The following is an 18,137-nucleotide window of genomic DNA, read 5'->3' as shown; positions in this document are numbered from 1 at the left end:
ACAAAATAAAAGCTACGAACGATTGTTATGAACAAAAGATATTTAAAAACAGATACGATTCCAAGCTACTTCGAAATAGAGGAATACGAAATGTTTGTTGCATACGAAAATTAAATATTTACGTGTGAAAATTGCAATTAAAAAGGACACTAATTGCCCAAAAAAGTTAGGCGAGTTCTCTAAATTAAGCTCAAGAAAAAAGCCTAAGGCTTCGGGCCTAAATAAAAATTTAAAGTACAAGAAACAACTTCTTTTAATACGGAAATTTATAGAACATGGTGTTCATGATTACTGGCAACTGATAAATCGCCTTATCTATTACAAAATAAATGGCGAAATTGCATTAGAAAATATTTAATGGAAACAAATAATGAAAAATATATAAAATTTTTAAATCTTATTTACGCAATCCCCGAAACATGGAACAACATATCGGTTACCTTAGGTCAAACAAGTTTTTCGTTAATGCTATCAAAAACACCAAATCACCTTAGAAATATACAAATTAAATGGTTTGTTGATCTAAGAAAAATCGATAACCTATAATTAGACTAATTATTTGAAAAAAAATATATACAAACCACCATCAATGTAGTTTCGGAACTAAATTAATTTCCTTTCAAATCAAACTAAACCTCAGGACAATAGTAACAAACGAAACGCTTTTTGCTTTCGAAAAATTAGACTCAAAATATTGTACGTTTTGAAAGATAAGCACCGAAACGTCCACGCACATGTTTTTATCGTGTCCCGTGATTAGCTTTTTTTTGGAAACAAAAAACCGGCTGGATTGTAACTTAACTAAAAAGGCCATATTTTTTTATATTGAACAACTCATTCTTGGGGAAAGTGCCAAAAACACATTAAATTGCTTTCTCTTGTGTGTCCGATATACAATTTACACGGCTAATGTCCGTAAATGCTGCCCTAGTATTGATAGGGTTTCTATTTAACGAAAAATGTTTTTAAATCTAAAAATTTAATTACTGAGAAAAATCTCAGTTAAATTGACTATAACGCTTACGATGTTACTTATTACTTTGATATACTTTTGTGTATATGAATGTTCTGTTTTAAGTTGTCGTGGTTTATTTATTTTTTGTGATAACCGTATTTTTTTGTAATTACTGTTTCTTTCCGTTAATGTAATTTTGTGTATTTGTACTTTAAAGACTTTTAAATAAAACTCTCTTATAAAGAAAAAAAAATTTTTAAAGTTTAGTCCGGACTACGTGTCAAAAGGTTTCGGGTTCGAGCTGCACCATTGCCACACTGTTCGCCCTTAAGCCCGGCATTTACGGATAGCTCCCACGTCATAACACACACTCTTCTCAAATATAAAACCTACCACCTTAGGGTAATACAGAAAAAAATATCAAACTTAACTAAAATTCGGTTTAAAGCCAAAGGGTTGAAATTTTACCGTTAACGGTTTTTCAAATTTTAACGTTAACGGTTATCAATAACTGTAGTTACATTGCATTTAATTTCACTAATTAAAGTCAACGAAGCTAACGTATTGTGTAACGAATAACCATATAACAAAATTACTTTTACGGTTAACTGCGCTCACATATAATAATAATAATATACATTAAGCATCTAATTTATGTTTAATTGTCTATCTCTGATTATACGTTTAATTGTCTTTCTATGATTATATTTTAATTTAAATAAAAATTATTAAATTGGAAACACTATGTTCGCTATAACGAGTTCATTTTACGTAGCGGATTGAAATGAATAACCAACTGGCAATTTTGCGAAACAAGGCGGCAATCTGAAAAAATGGTGTACTTTTCTATTATAACCTTATACTCAGACTGTAATACGTCTATATTTTTTATTTTAAGTAAAGTACTGACGTCAATTTATATATGAGTAAGAATTACAATCGATTTGTGAAAATTGAATATATGAGATATTGTCAGCCGGTTTCAATTTATCCGTTTATATATAGTGAATAATGAATGCCAGACACTTCGGCCCCCGGACACTTCGGCCAAATTTTTTTTTCAAAACAGCGGGGATTTTGCATTTTAATTACCGCGAGAAATTTTATTTTCGCGTAGTTTTATACAGTTTTTTAGACAGTATTTGAAACAAAATAAGCAGTAAATTAATATTTTTTTTAATAATAATGTGCAAGAACATGTTATCTTTCTTTTGGCGTGTCAAATTTTTTAATTTTACAAACTAAAACCTATAAAAAACTAATTTTAAAAGCGCGCGCTTTTAGGTGACACAAGACGATGCATAATGATATCTCGTATTTTGCCAAATAGTGCCGCCTTTTCAAACAATATTTGAAGAAAATAGAGCGTTAATTTTTCATTTTTTACACTGAGGATTATACATAAATATGTTATCTTTCTTTTCTCGTGTCAACTTTTTAATTTTACAAACTAAAACCTTTAAAAAACTAATTTTGAAAGCCCGCGCTTTTAGGTGACACAAGACTATGCATTATGATATCACGTATTTTGCGAAATAGGGGCCGTCTTTCTAAACGATATTTAAAGAAAATAGATCATTAATTAAACATTTTTTACACTGAGAAATGTGCATAAATATGTTATTAGTTATTGCCTGTGTTAATGTATATAAATTTATATACTAAAACACAAAGAATAAAACATTTAAAGAGTTGCCAGAAGATTTGTCCTGCAAAAAAACGGCGGGAAGTCGGCGATGAAATTCCCGTGTATAAAGTCAGCGTAGGACCATATTTTACCGATATTCAAAATAAAATTTTGCATAAAGTACAGTATATATAAAAGTTTTTATTAGTTGTTACGTTAATGACATATGTCAATAAAAACTTTTATATATACTGTACTTTATGCAAAATTTTATTTTGAATATCGGTAAAATATGGTCCTACGCTGACTTTATACACGGGAATTTCATCGCCGACTTCCCGCCGTTTTTTTGCAGGACAAATCTTCTGGCAACTCTTTAAATGTTTTATTCTTTGTGTTTTAGTATATAAATTTTTATACATTAACACGGGCAATAACTAGTAACATATTTATGCACATTTCTCAGTGTAAAAAATGTTTAATTAATGATCTATTTTCTTCAAATATTGTTTGGAAAGGCGGCACTATTTGGCAAAATACGAGATATCATTATGCATCGTCTTGTGTCACCTAAAAGCGCGCGCTTTTAAAATTAGTTTTTTATAGGTTTTAGTTTGTAAAATTAAAAAATTTAAGACGCCAAAAGAAAGATAACATGTTCTTGCACATTATTATTAAAAAAAAACATTAATTTACTGCTTATTTTGTTTCAAATACTGTCTAAAAAACAGTATAAAACTACGCGAAAATAAAATTTCTCGCGGTAATTAAAATGCAAAATCCCCGCTGTTTTGAAAAAAAAAATTTGGCCGAAGTGTCCGGGGGCCGAAGTGTCTGGTTACCGTGAATAATATACATACAAATTTTATCATGATGTTTTATTTGACTCTATCACCTAAGTGATAGTACGAAAATACTCGATGCTTGAAATGGACATTAATAAAGTACAGGATGCGGTACTGTATGTAAACTTTAACAAAAATTTGCGGAATGTGGTTCAGCATTTTTGTACTTTGCTGCAGAATGAATATGTTATTTGCAAAAGCTCAATGTTGAGGGATGATTCGAAATCGACTATAAAGCAAAAGAGAAAAATAGGGAAGATATAAAAATTTCGCTCTTATCTGCATTCAGCGATTTTTATTTCCCACACCCTGCGACTTTCCGCATCCCGTATTTAAGTTAAAAAATTGCTGAATGCAAAAGAGGGCAAAATTTTTATTTGTTCATTTCGCAGCAAAGTACAAAAATGCTTTTCCGTCCCGCATACCGTAAAATTTTGTTAACGTTTACATATGGTTCCGCACTATCCTGCATTCCATACTGGTATTGTTTCAGCTAGAAACTAAAAAAGTCATCAAGTAAACAAAATAAGTCTGGTCCAAGATATATCTTACATGGGTCCAAACTATGTAAATTTCAGATAAAATTGTGTTTTTTAAAAAAGAAGGTGGTTTCTTTTTTTTATTTAAAAGTTTAATTAAAAGTTAAAAGGGTTTATAAGTTAAATTATTGTGTCTAACACAAAGTATATATATAAACACAAGTAGTTTAACACACGACCGGAAGTAAAATTAGAATATCAAAATGGGTCTTAGAAATGCATTACAGGTATAGGAAAAAACACGAATATCTTGTTTTACAAAAATTCCTTTCGTAGAAATCTAAAAATTTCATTCCATTTTACTAATATTTAACATTTTTACGCACAATTTTTTTCGTGTAGTGTTGTTATTAAATAGAGACATGATTAAAATAAAAGTAAAAAAAATAATAAAAAATGCCCAAAATGTTGTTTACAAAACATTATTATGTCATACAACACATTGTTGTATGAATGGAAATTGGGGACATATCTAAATTATATTCGGGGCATGCGATAATTTCTTTGAGAAAATACAAATTTCTATTTTTAATAAAAATTTTTGCATATAAAAGTGTCAAAATGTTAGTATAATAGAATTCTAGTTAAATTTTTAGGTGCCCAAGTTAGAAATTTTCGTAAATAAAAATATTTATGTTTTTTCCTATGCCTGTAATGCATTTTTAAGACCCATTTTGGCCTCTATGAATCGGAAAAATGACGTTACAATTAGGTTGAATCAGTTAAACTACTTGTGTTTATATATATATACTTTTTAATACAAAACCATGTTAAATTTATAAATATTTTTTTTAAATATCTAACTTTCTTGTTTTTAGCCTTAGAATTAGATTTTACTAATAGCATAGATGCAAGGGTTTAATATCATCACTTCCTTTTAATATTACTATTCAACAAAGGCCTTTCTCCTATATAAGTTAAATACTATCAGCTGTTGGTGTTTTTAAGGCCAGTGTAACACAAAAGTTAAAGCTAATTAAAAATAATTTTTAAAACACTAAATCAAGTGTTGGAAGAGGTTATAAACGCAATCAAAAAGGAACATTAGTATATAAAAGAGACAGACAGTATAGATTAATTGTCCCATAAGAGATACATTTTTGTCACAACTCGGGTTAAGAGCTACCCGAAGGTGCTTACTTCTTTTTTGTGACATCTAAAAATTGTTTGAAAAGGTGTTAGATTTTTGCATTTTTTTACACTTATTTATAACTATTTATACCAATTCTATTTTATGGTTTAGATGTTTGTATAAACATTTTAAAAAATGGAAGCCTTTGAAGGGTCTGACGATTTAAATAATATGATTACTGATAAGCAAGAAAATTCCCATGAAATAACAGATGATGCTATTGAAACAATTTTAATAGAGGATGTAGAAAACATTGCAGAAAGTGTAGAAACATCACAGAAAATGCCGGAAACTTTCAACAAAGTTGAAATTCCAACACAAACTAACCCCAACCTTGTTTCTTTGTCACTTCAACAAAATACATCTCGAAGTCAACCACACATTAAAGTAAATGAGAAAAAACTGTTAGTGACGTCACAGACACAACCCCTGCAAGTATTTACTCAGCATAAAGTTGTACAGCCTATTATTACCAAATACGTTGTTAAAAAATCATCAGCTGCCTTTATACCGAAACAAAATATTATTGAAAATAAAAGTTTTTCGATAGCTCATCAACCTTCTCTAAACCAAAAAGGATTGCACACTCTTACTTTGCAGAATAATAACCTTACCCTATCCCCAATTAAAGGAGGATTTAAGATTCCAATTTCTCCATTAAAAAACTCTGGTTCTTTAAAAGTTTCTATGGTACAACCAACAACTTCCTTCAAATCCATAAACCTAAACCCGATTACAATTGTTACAAATAGACCTCAACAGCAAACAAAATTTCAATTTCAAACTGTTTTACAAAATGATGGAGCTCCAACACAATTGACCCAGAAAATGCAATCAACACAACAGCCATTGACAGACCAACAAAGAGCACAAATACCATCAATAACACGAAATATACAAATTGTTAGTGCAAATGGACTGGCCCAAAATAACAACATTGGCAACCTCATTCAACCTCAAGTAAGAGCTGTTTCTGTGGGTGGTCAATTTTCCCAGCAAAACCGAAGAATACAACCTATGATAGGTGCTCAAACGACATCCAGGCAAATAACATCACATGTAAAGCCACCAACTCACCAGAGACTAATAATGCCTGCAACGACTGCCACACAAAGCTCATCAAACATTGCAAATTTATCACCAGGAACTTTGCTTCAAGCTGGGAATGTTGGATATGCAATGGTACCTGCAAAATATGTTGAACAACTCAAAAAACAAATAAACAGCCAAATGCTGTATCATCCAGAGCAGTTGCTAGGGTCTAATGCAGTAGATATTGATAAATACTCACAAACTCCTCAGTCACAAAACCTGTCAGCAGCTAAAATTTCTAATGGAAAAATTAGGAAGCCATGCAACTGCACAAAGTCAATGTGCCTTAAACTTTATTGTGAATGCTTTGCTAATGGCCACTTTTGTGAAGATTGTAATTGCATAAATTGCCATAATAACTTAGAGTATGATGGTGATAGGTCAAAAGCAATTAAATCTTGCCTTGATAGAAATCCAGCTGCTTTTAGACCTAAAATAGGTAGAGGCCGTGATGATAATAGAACTCATCAAAAAGGTTGTAATTGTAAACGCTCTGGGTGCCTGAAAAACTACTGTGAATGTTATGAGGCAAGAATCGCTTGCACATCTAAGTGTAAATGCATTGGGTGCAGAAATGTAGATGAAGATCGAGGATCCACAGATGATCAACATCTTTTAATGAATTTAGCGGATGCAGCTGCTGTAAGATGCCAGCAACAAGCTGCTGCAAGTAGCAAAATAAACACTCAATTTGGTGAAATAGGTCGCCCAACACAACCATGTAATTATTATTCAAACATTGGCGAACGCCTTCCTTGCACTTTTTTTACTGAAGAGGTAATTGAGGCAACCTGTACTTGTTTATTAGCCCAAGCTGAAGAAGCAGAAAAGACAAATCGGTCAACCCCAGTTGCTGAAAGAATGATTATAGACGAGTTTGGCAAATGTCTGATGCAAATTATCCAAGCTGCAGGAAAAGCAAAAACTAAGAATTAAAATATGACTTGACTTTGATCTTATAGACAAAAGTTAAATTTTTTTGTAATAGCTTGTGACAAGTAAGTCAATTTCTACTTAAGAATCCATTATAGTGTTTTATGACTAAAAAATTTGTTTTTTAAAGCGGTTTAGATAATTATTTTGTAATTTGGTCAACAATGTTGTTTATTTCTGTTGCCTTCAAAAAAATCAAAGCACTTTTTCCTTGTCTTTAATGTTTTTATAATGTTTATACTACAGTTATACTTGATATGTTGTTCAAGTTTTAACTTGGCTTGTTTTCTATGATTCACAATTTTATTAACCAAATATCAATTATGATAAGGTTAATTACCATAACATTTTTTAAAAATTATATATACCTGTTTTCTTTTTGCTTTGGACTACCTCATAAAATATTGGGTGGGGCAAATAGATAAATATATGCCCAAGGTACATAACATTTTAGTTAAGTTAGTAAAAAAAGGCATAGTAATAGTACTTTTATTGTTGTTTATAATGTAAAATGGTATATAATTATTAATCATGGTTTCATCTTGCAAATTTTTATCAAGACTATATCAGTATAATATAGCTTTTTATTTTAAATTTTAATTGGCGTTAAATGCCCTTTGTTTTTAATATTACCATACGACATTCTTTATTATGTGTACATAGATTTTGTTAATTCTATTAGTGTATGGCTATCAATTAAAAGTATAAAATCCTAAATAAATTTCATTTTTATTAAATAATACAGTTTTACAGATTTGTATCTGTGGTCAGTTTTTTTCTAATTTTTACAGAAATAACTTTTTTAATACAGTTTGCTTATTTATCCTTTTTTAAGTTTTTTAGTTAGGTCGTTTTTTTAACAAAGAATATGCAGTTTAAACATTACATGTAAGCCAGTTAAATTCAACCACAATGTATGTTTATAGCTATTTCGCTTAATGCTATATGCAAATGGTCCTAAAAATAATTTACTTAATAAAATGCTATAGGCAACTCGAGACTGGGTCGGAGTAACTGATGTTACTCCATGTTTAAGTCGCGCATTTGACTTTCCCACATCGAGGATAGAGATATATACAATTAAAAATAGGTAACCGTATATTAGCATTCTAGCTGTATCTTATTAATACCGGCAGCGTGGTTTCGTGGTAAAAACACTTGCACCACATGAGGCCGTGGGTTTAATTTCCAGTGCTCTTATGCTGTATTGCCCTAGAGTAAGGTGCTTTAAACGGTATGAACTTCTGGTAAGCCACCACTTGATTTGCCGCATAATTATCGGGCAATTATAATCTATAATATCCCAACCTGCTACAGGCAACTCGAGACTGAGTTGGGGTAATAGTTGTTACTCTCTGTTTAGGTCGTGCATTCAACCTTCCCACATAAAAGATAAAGATATACACAAAACCAAGCAAACAAATCAAATGGTATAAAGGGTTTAATCGTTGCTAAAAATTTTATATATAATTTAATTTTTTTGTGTGATCAGTCTTCAATGGCCTACACTAAATTTATAAGAGGCCCACTCTAGTATTAGTATCTCTATGCTTTGAATTGTTTTAGGCATCGTTGGTTTATCTACTTTTTTATTTTTAAAGACTTTTATTTTGCTAGGCTTTCAATGCGACCTACCCCTTGGCATTTTTAGTAAATACGAAAAAAATCTTTTGAGGTAATTTTACTTTGTGTCACAATCTTTTTGTTATTTTTTGTGACACAATATTGTCACAAAAACTTACAATTCCTGTTGTCGATAACGCTTTTGTTCGTTTTTAAGTGGGCGTAAAACTAGTTTTATAACGTAGATGCAGAAAAAAGAGGAACTTTTGTTGAAGTTATGGAAATGGTACTAAACCTAGCTGTGGGCCAGTCTGGAAATGAGGGCAGCGTGCACGCCCGAGATTTTTTTTGGATAGGGAGTATCTATAATTTATACTAGGCAGTTAGGTCAAATAGCTGAATAGATTGAATTATATTAAATGTATATCAAATTGATCGCTTTCTTGAAACGAATGGCAGAATGGGGAATGGGTCGAATTATAACTAATCAATTGAATGAATAGTAAATCGTTCAAATGGAACAAAGGATCGAATTCATTAAAACCTAATCTCAACCTTCACTCATTTGAAATACAGATTTATTCGATTTACTTAAACTGTTGATCCATTCGACTATGCAATCCATTTAATAAACATTTTATACGCATTTGATTCCATATATTTTATAGCTGTACCAATTAAACAGTGTTTTAAATTACTTAAAAATAGTAATATAATAAATAAAGATATAAAATTTTTTTTTTAAAAACATCAAATTTATTGGGTAACCACCCAGTCTGAAAAGTAGGGAAGTTCTTGTGCATTCAAGCAAAAAATAGACGAGAGCACATGTGCACAGGCATATGGATACTTTAATTATAGGTCTACGCATGCGCACATCCACAGTACAAGTGTTTATGAAGTGTAAAGTGCGAAAGCGTCTTTGGCTTTTATACCTAATTGCTTTTAAACTAAATGTTTTAAAACAGACAAAAAAATGGTTTAATTAAGTAAGGTTTTTACTGTAATCGTAACCCAACCGATTCAAATACTTCCGCTAAGTAAATGATATAATTTTAAATGCCTTTTCATTTTTTTGTGTAAGGTTTTGTCACCCACTTTTTACGATCAACTTTATAACATGTTAATAGATGTAAAAAGCTACATATTTTACAAACAGGCTTATTTTTTATAACTCAAAGAAATAATTGAAATATCGTATCTGTTTAGTAATATATATACTTTAAACTATTTTTTATTTAATCATTTTGCACTCTTACAAAAACTAAAATTGTTTTAATTTGGTGTCGGTGAAATTAAGAAAATTGAATATTTTAATATTGATAACATCGTAAGAAAATTTGTGTGTTTATTTTTATTTTCTTTGTTTTTTTTGCTTAATGACAAAAACCCAATAGAATAGCGATTAACAGCTTGAGATAACTACTAGCATAAAAATAATGTATTTAACGAAATCTGATTGCCAGATTTAATAATCTTGTGCTTGGTTTTGTTTTGTAATTCAAGTTAGCTTTTCTAATGCAGTCTTTATAAGGAAAAGGAACACTTAATATAACAAACTTTTTAAAAAGCTAATTTATACATTTTTATATTACATGGACAGATACAAAAATATATTAGTTATGTCCATGTTGCATCCCAACTCTATTTTAAAAGTATAAATTAGATGCAAGTTATAGTATATTAAAATGTAAGTTCCAAAATCTCTCCTACGTTGTTCTTTAGCAACCTTCAAAAACATTAATCATAATATCCCAAACTGCCAACTTTTTCTTAAAGTGTCTTAAATAATGGCATTCTTTGTTTAACGTCTTTTAGATAAATGTACCTTATTGTTTGTGTGCACCATAAAAAGTTAAAAAAGGAGACAGTTTCTAACTCATATCAATGTTAAAATTGCCTAAAGGTACTCCAGATTATGGTTTTTTGAAAATTCTAAAAATATATAACCATGCATTTGTTTTATTTTTATATTCAGGTTAATTTAAAAGTTTAATTAAATTGAAATGTCACGCAGAAGTTTAGATCATTTAGATGATGAAGATTCGTTGGTAAATGGAGGTTACAAGGGTTATCGTATTGATCAAAGGGGTGAAGTGACTGAGTTCTATGATCACAGAGACGAAAGTATTGCGCCCCCTAGTACTGTTGGATCAAGGCAACCAATATTAAATGAAAACCCTTCCGTGGCTACACCATTACAGGTCCAGCATTCACAGGCACCATTAACACACCATGTAAAAAGAGTCAGATATAGAGATGCAGGTATATAAATAACTTTATCACTAAAATGCAAAAAGTATGTATTGTATTTAAAAGTGGTAACTTGAAGAGTAAAGCAATTTTATTGTTGCAAAAACAACTTCAGTTTAAAAATTTGTCAACTAATAGTTTTGTTTTTTGTAAATTTTCAGTAATATTGTGATATAGTTTTTGTTTTTCCGTTAACTTTGTTATTTTGAGCAAAACTTTTATTTCTTAATTTATAACAAAAGAACATTAATGATTTCAACCCTTAATTCAGGTTGTTGTGACAGTTGTGTAAATTGTTTAACTACAATTGGAACAATGCCACTTGCCACTGTTATTGCCATGTTACTAAGTTTTTTGGGAACAGCAATGTTTATAGGTAAAATTTAAAACTAAAAATACGTATAGCATTCTTTTTTTAACTTTTTTAAAAATTAAATCATTTTATTAATTTACGAGATTTTACATATGCATTCGCTAAAATATATTTTGTTTATTATTAAGGAGCAGGATGGTCTGCTTTGGACGAAACTTTAACACTTTTTTTACGATATGGCCCTGTTGATGGCAACCCAGCCACTGATCCAGCACCAGAATATATTTTTCTTCCAGGCTCTGCAGCTTTAACTGCTAACCAATTCATTTTAAGAGATGTTAACAATTTGGGAAACCTTGTACCGCAAGTGTATGTAGCTTACAGAAAGCCACATTTTTTTTCTTTTTTAACTGAAACACCCAAAAGTTGTTTTATTTGTTTTTTTAGTTATTTTTTTATATATATAATTTTTTTCCTTTTGCATGACAAACTATCATTTTTAATTTTTTATAGTTTTCAATCCATTAAATATTCATTTTATGGCATCATCCCATTTATGTTGATTTTTACATTTTTGTTGGGATTTAATACACGAAGAAGCACACAGGCTTTATTGGCAAAGGAAAGAAAACCAAACAGTGCTTCTATCTGTTTTACTGCCGGGGTATGCTTTAGTTAGGTCCCACCTAATTATTCTTTCATTGTTTTTTTAAGTTTATTTTTTACTTTTGTTAATATTTGTTTTAGTTTACTTTTTTTGACCACATACAATATTAAACATTTCCTTTTTTATTATATGACCTAACACTAAAATGATTATTCTTGGTATAAGTTAAACATGAGGTGAAAATTCATTTGCATGTTTTTTTTATGTATAATATGTTTTTAAGATTTGTTCCTTTAAATTAACATTTTTGTAATAATAATTAAGAATTCTACAGTAAGTTATAAATGTTAACTGATTTCTTTAAATAATTTTTTTAGCTTATTGCTTGCACCTACATTCTTATATTTGGTTGGATATTTTTTCTTGCCTTCACAACTTTGGGAGTTTATTATTATCGTATAACAATGTTACGATGCTCTGATTTGAATGACAGAGGTTACACAGAAGGTGTTTTTAGTTCAATTTGTATAGACCTTGTGCAATTAGGTAAAGAATTTTTTAAAACATTATTCATGTTCTTTTTATTAAAAAAAGGAATTATAATTATTTCAATCCCTTATATATGTTTATAAATAACATTATCATTGTTAATTAGATGTTGTTATTTAAATTATTTAAACATAAATCATTTATTGTATTGACCAAAAATTTATTATGTGATTTTGATTTTTGTTTAGGTTTAATAATGTTTCAAAACACCAATGATGAAGGTTTTGGAAAGCTTTGTGGTCCTGGTGATAATATGAGGTCATTTGGTAAATTAAAAGAATATTGTGAGAATTATTACACAGTTTACCAATACATGTTGATAGCTTTTGCTGGCTGTATGCTTGTTATTATTGCTATGGTTAGTTCTCGTATAATGGTCAAATATATACCTTTTTAACAAAATTTTTTTATGAATTAAAATATTTTTTCTGGAGTATGGTAAATTTATTTAAAATAAAAATGAGATATGCTTTTAAAAACAATTAAAAACAAAAAGAGATATACTTTTAAAAACAATGTGTTTTTTATATTAAATAGGCCAAGTAATTATTTAATTTATTTTACCAGATTAACTTTATAATGATCCTAACATCAAGTTACAACAAACTAACAATAAAGCGGTATCGTCCCTCTCGCCCAACTCCTTCAATTGCATCCCAACCTATTTCACCTGCTGCCCCTGTCACCATTCCACCAATTCGAGCAAGCTCGGGTCCCCCACCCTATGTTGTGGGAACAAGAAGTGACACAAACCTCAAGGAGAGGGGTTATGGAGCAAGAAGATCATCTCGAGGCATAGAGTTGGATTATTTGATGGAATCAGAAAGTTCTTATAATCCTAGAAGAGAGATAGACAGCCACATGGGGGTGAATTATTATTACAAACAGTAACATCTCTAGAAACAATGGCTTTGTTTTTTCATTTATAACTGTTAAATATTTTTGAACCGAATTTTGTTTAAAACCTAGTAACAATTAAATTTACCTGTTTTGATACAGCAAGAATTGTAAATATGAAGATTACACATTGCTGGGTATTTTACTAAAGGTTTTTGCAGTTTAACAGCATAACTCCATTTATTACTATTTTTATTTTAAAAATATGTGTCAGTGTCTCCCTGTAGAATTCGATTTTAGTATTTTCACTAGCAAATTTTTTTGTGGTAAATTTTACTAACCTATTTTATTTCTCTATACACAGTTACATTTAGCACTTTAAATAGCCTTTTTGCCTATAGGCTCCTTTTTATAAGTTTTATTTTAGGGTTAATAAAATCATTAACTACCTGTTTTCAAAGGTACTGTTTTTTTTCTATTTTTTATTATATGTAACTTTCTAGTAAATCTTTTGATTTTAAATATATTTTAAAAGTTAATTTGTATAGGGACATTGTAGAACAATTAAATTATAACTATTATTATTATACAAAGATTTTTGACCATTTTACTTATATTTTAAAATGTACACATTCCTTTAGTTTTAAAGTGTTTTATTTCCTTGATATTCGGCCTTTTTAGCACCGTCGTTATGTAAATAAATTACACATTTATACTTTTTGTAATAAGACTAAATGATCTAATAAAAACAGCACAGCAAACCTATTTTAGTTATTTTGTATCCTTATTGGTAATTTAAATTATTTATTTTAGTTAAAACAACCCTATTTAAAAGTCGGCGGTCAAAGTTGTTTTAAAGAAGACAAAGTGGTATTTCACCTGATGTGTTGCCTAACATTTGAATCGATTGGATAAACTTTCATTGTTTGTTAAATATTCTTTTTTATTAGAAACTAAAATACTTTATCATTTACTAACATAGAGTTTTAACAGTTGGTTTACCAAAACGTATTATATTGTTACAAATGTTTGTTTGCAATTTAAGTTTTTACTAACTATTTAAGCAAATTTACCAATAATCTTATTCAACTTTATTTAAACAGAATTTAAAACATAAATACAAATTACTGTAACGGGTTTTGTTATAAAATCACTCAATTTTATTATGTAATCACAGTTGTATTAACTTAATTGTCCTTATTCAAATAGAATCAAGGTTAAACACAATACATATATACAATAACGCAATATAATATAATATCCCTATTTCAAATTTAACTAAAAGATTATACTAAACTATCAGATCAAAAGCATACACTAAAAGTACCAACACTTTACAAAAACGATAAGAAAAGTGGCTCATAGATAAGGTAAATTAGAGCCACAAGGTAAGTTAGAGTCCCCGAGGAAGTGTAAGCGTCAAAAAGCGCACAAAGTTCGCTACATTACTAACAAAGTACAGTTATTAATATAAAATATGCACAGAGAACAATTATGTAATAAAACACACTTAAAAAAACAACTTAACTGAACACAAAAGAATTACACAAAGTAGGCAAGAAAATGTGCCAAGACTGAAAAGAGAACAAATCTAAAAGGAGGGTGCCCTTAAACGTATTGCCCCAAAACTACAAACATGGCCTATGTTACAATATAAATTGGCAAGGAACTTATTAAACAAAGCACATTGAAATTCTACCGTAGTAAAATAAGCATGTTTATTTTGTAGTAGTTTTTTTAAATATTAAAAGCTAAGATAACTTTGTCTGACTAACATCTTTTCTTTTTGTTTGCTAACATATAAAATCTCTTTTTAACAAAATATAATAACTAATAAGTGTTTATTATTGGGTTTTAAAATAGGCCTATGGGTAATATATAAACTATTATGTCCCATAACTTGTTATAGATAATTTTTGAATTTTTTATGTATTACGCGGTTTATCAACTCGTTTACAATAATTTAGTAAGCTACCCGGCAAATAGAGTAAAGCTGCTAAAGCAAGTTTGTGCCTGTTTTAATACGACTGAAATCGCGATAGCCTACGTTGCTTGGTTGGTTAAGTTTCTTTGTTTACACCCACTGATATAAAAGTACTAGTTGCTACAGTGTAAATGTATATATTTAGGTCCCCAATGTTTTTTTATGCGCTTTGAAGTTTTGTATTGAGTGCTAAAACAAACCTAAACTTACATAAGAATTGCTTAAAAAACAACCAGACTATTAAATCTTAAGCTAGTGAGCGCATTTGTGATTTTGTTTAGCTAGACCAAAAATTTAAAACAATATCGACAATAACAATACTTTACTTTTCCTTTTCTTTTGTTAAAACGTTGAATGGTTAATTAAAAGTTTTTTTTTTGATTTTTTTTAGCTTTATTAAAATCGTTTTTGTGACATTCAAAACTAAATACATTTTATTAGGCGGAGTTTAATAATTATTATTAAATTGTAAGCATAACTTTTGAAAATAAAATTCCTAATGTCAATTTTAAAATAAAACGCCAAAAATGCCGTGCTACAATTTATTTGCATCAATAATCAAGTATACAAACTTAATAATTATCGATTAATTTAAAAATAAAATTATTTTTTTTTATTAAATTTTTCATCTGCAGATTCCATCTCTTCAATTCTCTCTAAAAGATCGGCTACGTTGTCCTGTTCATTGGCGGCAAATTGGTTTCGGTCTTGGAAGTTTTTATCTTTTACGTCGAACTGAGCTCCAACTGCCTTCTCTAAACCAGTTAGGTCTGGTGAAACCTCTGTAACAGAATGTTGTAGGTAATGCTGAGCTTGTTTTTAAAGAATTTTACTGTTGCACTTATGCACTATACTCACAGTAATATTATTTGTAAAAAAGTTAAAACAATTTTTTTATGGAAAAAGGCAACGAGCTTAAAGCCTGCAAGTAAAACCAAAAAATTTAAAAGTAAAGTTAAATTGTTTACCCAATTTATTGCCGTCTCTGTCGCCATGATAATGAAAGCTAAAAATTAAAAAAAAATTAAAGGTAAATATACAAAAAAATAGAACAAAAATAACAATGTTACTTATTATAGATTAAATACATGCATTTGGTATATTTTAAAAATTTAAATAGAAGCAAACGTTTATATCGTTTGCACAAAACTAAATAAAAAAGGCAACTTAAAATTAATATCATCTTACTGAAACAACCAAGCGTCACCGGACATTACCATGCAAACAGCTATTACAAGTACAAGAAGTGAAAATTTTATCATGTTTATGAGTACGTTTGTTTCTATCTAATAAAAACAATCTATAAAATCAAAATAAACAAATACTTTAATATTTTGGAAAGACGCAATGTCTGACCGTTACAAATCTGCTCTATATTAATATAAAAAGGTCGTGATGCGACAAAAAAACTTGTGATTCTATGTCGTTGCATGGCTCTGATTTTGACATCCAATTTTTAAAAACTGCGATGTGATTTTTTAGCTTAATTTTATCTCATTTATATACTTTTACAACAGAAAATGTTTAAAAAAAATAAAAATGAGAAAGTGGGTTATATTCTACTTCCTTCTTCTACTTCCTTCTTTCACGTAGTTATTTCTACTTCCTTTTTTGAATGGACTTCTATGAATGCCTTAAAAAAGACAAACCTAAAAAATATTTAGAAATTTTTATTAATATAAGTTATAAATGGTAAAGATGCTGCCTATTCTTAATTTTTCTAACTTAAATTAATAGAAAATTTTAATTAATAATAGCAAACAATTATGCTTAAAACTTTTGATCTTTTTAAGTTATAAATTTTAGGGAAGTATAAATATTAAAAGTTTATTCATTATATTGTTTAAAAGTTTTGATTTAATAAAGTTATTGATATAAAGGAAGTATGAATATTCATAGGCTGTATATTCACAATATGTTGCTTAAAAGTTTTTATAACTTTAACTTAGGGCTTGATCTTTTTGTCCATCTCAACATAAATAAAAACAAACATAAAAAATACTGATCTGAATAAAATGCACTTGAAATGACATTTTTATTTCTTATAAATTGGCTGTAACAAAAGATTAAAATACACTTTCTAAAAAACTTTTTTAACATGCGAAATTACACACTATAGTAGTAGAATATGACATGGTACAAACCTTGTTGCAATTTACGTTGTAATGTTTTCTTAGTGCTTATAAGTTTTGTTGTAATTATAAACAAAATAATTTTAATAAAAGGGTGTTAGAGGATAACTTGTAAAATTTAACGCAAAAATATAAAAAATAATTAGACTGATAAAATCTTAGGCTGGTAAGAGCGCACATGTTTGTTAGGCACAAAAAGCTTTAAATTAGTAAGTACAGTTAATAAATCGTGAAGGGCACTAAAATCGTTATATTTACATCTCAGTTTAAAAAAATTGTGATGTGTTTTTTAAGTAAAATTTTTACATTTTTAATAACTTTGAAATGGAAACTGGTTTGAAATACACACAATTAAAACTAAAAAAACGGTTAGTCACGTGAATATTTCTGCTTCCTTGTATGTTTTCTTAAATATAATTTGATGGTTATTTAATTACTTGTTTTTTCATACTTTTATTTTTATAGCATTAATAGTTTGGCACTAATATTAACCTTTAAATATACGTTAATTTTTTCGTACAAGTAAAATACTCAATTATTTTTGGCAAGCTTAAAGCAAAAAAATAGATATCAGGTAATCCACCACATTAAAAAGTAGTAAGGGTAATTGAAAAAAAAGCTACTTCCTTCTTTCACATGGTTATTTCTACTTCCTTCTTCAATTTAGCATGAGGTTAGCGTTCATTAGACGTTTAAAAACTACTTCCAGGTTTTCATAAAGTTGGTTAAACGTTTTAGCGTGGATTAATATATCATCCAAGTATACGAGACAAACA

At 29.0% G+C, this 18,137-nt stretch overlaps 2 protein-coding genes and 1 long non-coding RNA gene across 3 annotated transcripts; 2 read left to right on the top strand and 1 right to left on the bottom strand.

Annotated features, from left to right (window-relative positions):
* Positions 1 to 5,217: 5,217 nt before the first annotated feature.
* Positions 5,218 to 7,868, top strand: LOC145752011 (protein lin-54 homolog). Its single transcript, XM_082568196.1, has one exon. The coding sequence runs from the start codon at positions 5,234 to 5,236 to the stop codon at positions 7,124 to 7,126; it is 1,893 nt and encodes a 630-aa protein (XP_082424322.1). The 5' UTR covers positions 5,218 to 5,233; the 3' UTR covers positions 7,127 to 7,868.
* Positions 7,869 to 9,443: 1,575 nt separating this feature from the next.
* LOC145755885 (proteolipid protein DM alpha-like) lies at positions 9,444 to 13,945 on the top strand. The gene is made up of 7 exons (XM_082572123.1): positions 9,444 to 10,951; positions 11,211 to 11,315; positions 11,441 to 11,621; positions 11,766 to 11,916; positions 12,237 to 12,405; positions 12,597 to 12,766; positions 12,976 to 13,945. The coding sequence occupies exons 1-7, from the start codon at positions 10,693 to 10,695 to the stop codon at positions 13,297 to 13,299; spliced, it is 1,359 nt and encodes a 452-aa protein (XP_082428249.1). The 5' UTR covers positions 9,444 to 10,692; the 3' UTR covers positions 13,300 to 13,945.
* Positions 13,946 to 15,757: 1,812 nt separating this feature from the next.
* Positions 15,758 to 16,531, bottom strand: LOC145763663 (uncharacterized). Its single transcript, XR_014288444.1, has 3 exons — positions 16,418 to 16,531; positions 16,198 to 16,235; positions 15,758 to 16,011 (listed from the first exon to the last, which is right to left on the bottom strand). It is a non-coding gene; the product is annotated as an uncharacterized LOC145763663 (long non-coding RNA).
* Between the last annotated feature and the right edge of the window lie 1,606 nt (positions 16,532 to 18,137).

This window comes from Corella eumyota, chromosome 1 (genome assembly GCF_963082875.1).
Source record: "Corella eumyota chromosome 1, kaCorEumy4.1, whole genome shotgun sequence".
NCBI lineage: Eukaryota > Metazoa > Chordata > Ascidiacea > Phlebobranchia > Corellidae > Corella > Corella eumyota.
Note: the sequence above shows the minus strand (reverse complement) of the source record. Positions and strands in the feature narration are given on the sequence as shown.

What these genes read in the sequence shown, in the direction of transcription:
- LOC145752011 (XM_082568196.1), top strand. Translation starts at nt 5,234, where the DNA reads ATGGAAGCCTTTGAAGGGTCTGACGATTTAAATAATATGATTACTGAT.
- LOC145755885 (XM_082572123.1), top strand. Translation starts at nt 10,693, where the DNA reads ATGTCACGCAGAAGTTTAGATCATTTAGATGATGAAGATTCGTTGGTA. An exon ending in AGTCAGATATAGAGATGCAG is followed by an intron (nt 10,952 to 11,210) that starts GTATATAAATAA and finishes CCCTTAATTCAG; the next exon opens with GTTGTTGTGACAGTTGTGTA. An exon ending in CTATCTGTTTTACTGCCGGG is followed by an intron (nt 11,917 to 12,236) that starts GTATGCTTTAGT and finishes TAATTTTTTTAG; the next exon opens with CTTATTGCTTGCACCTACAT.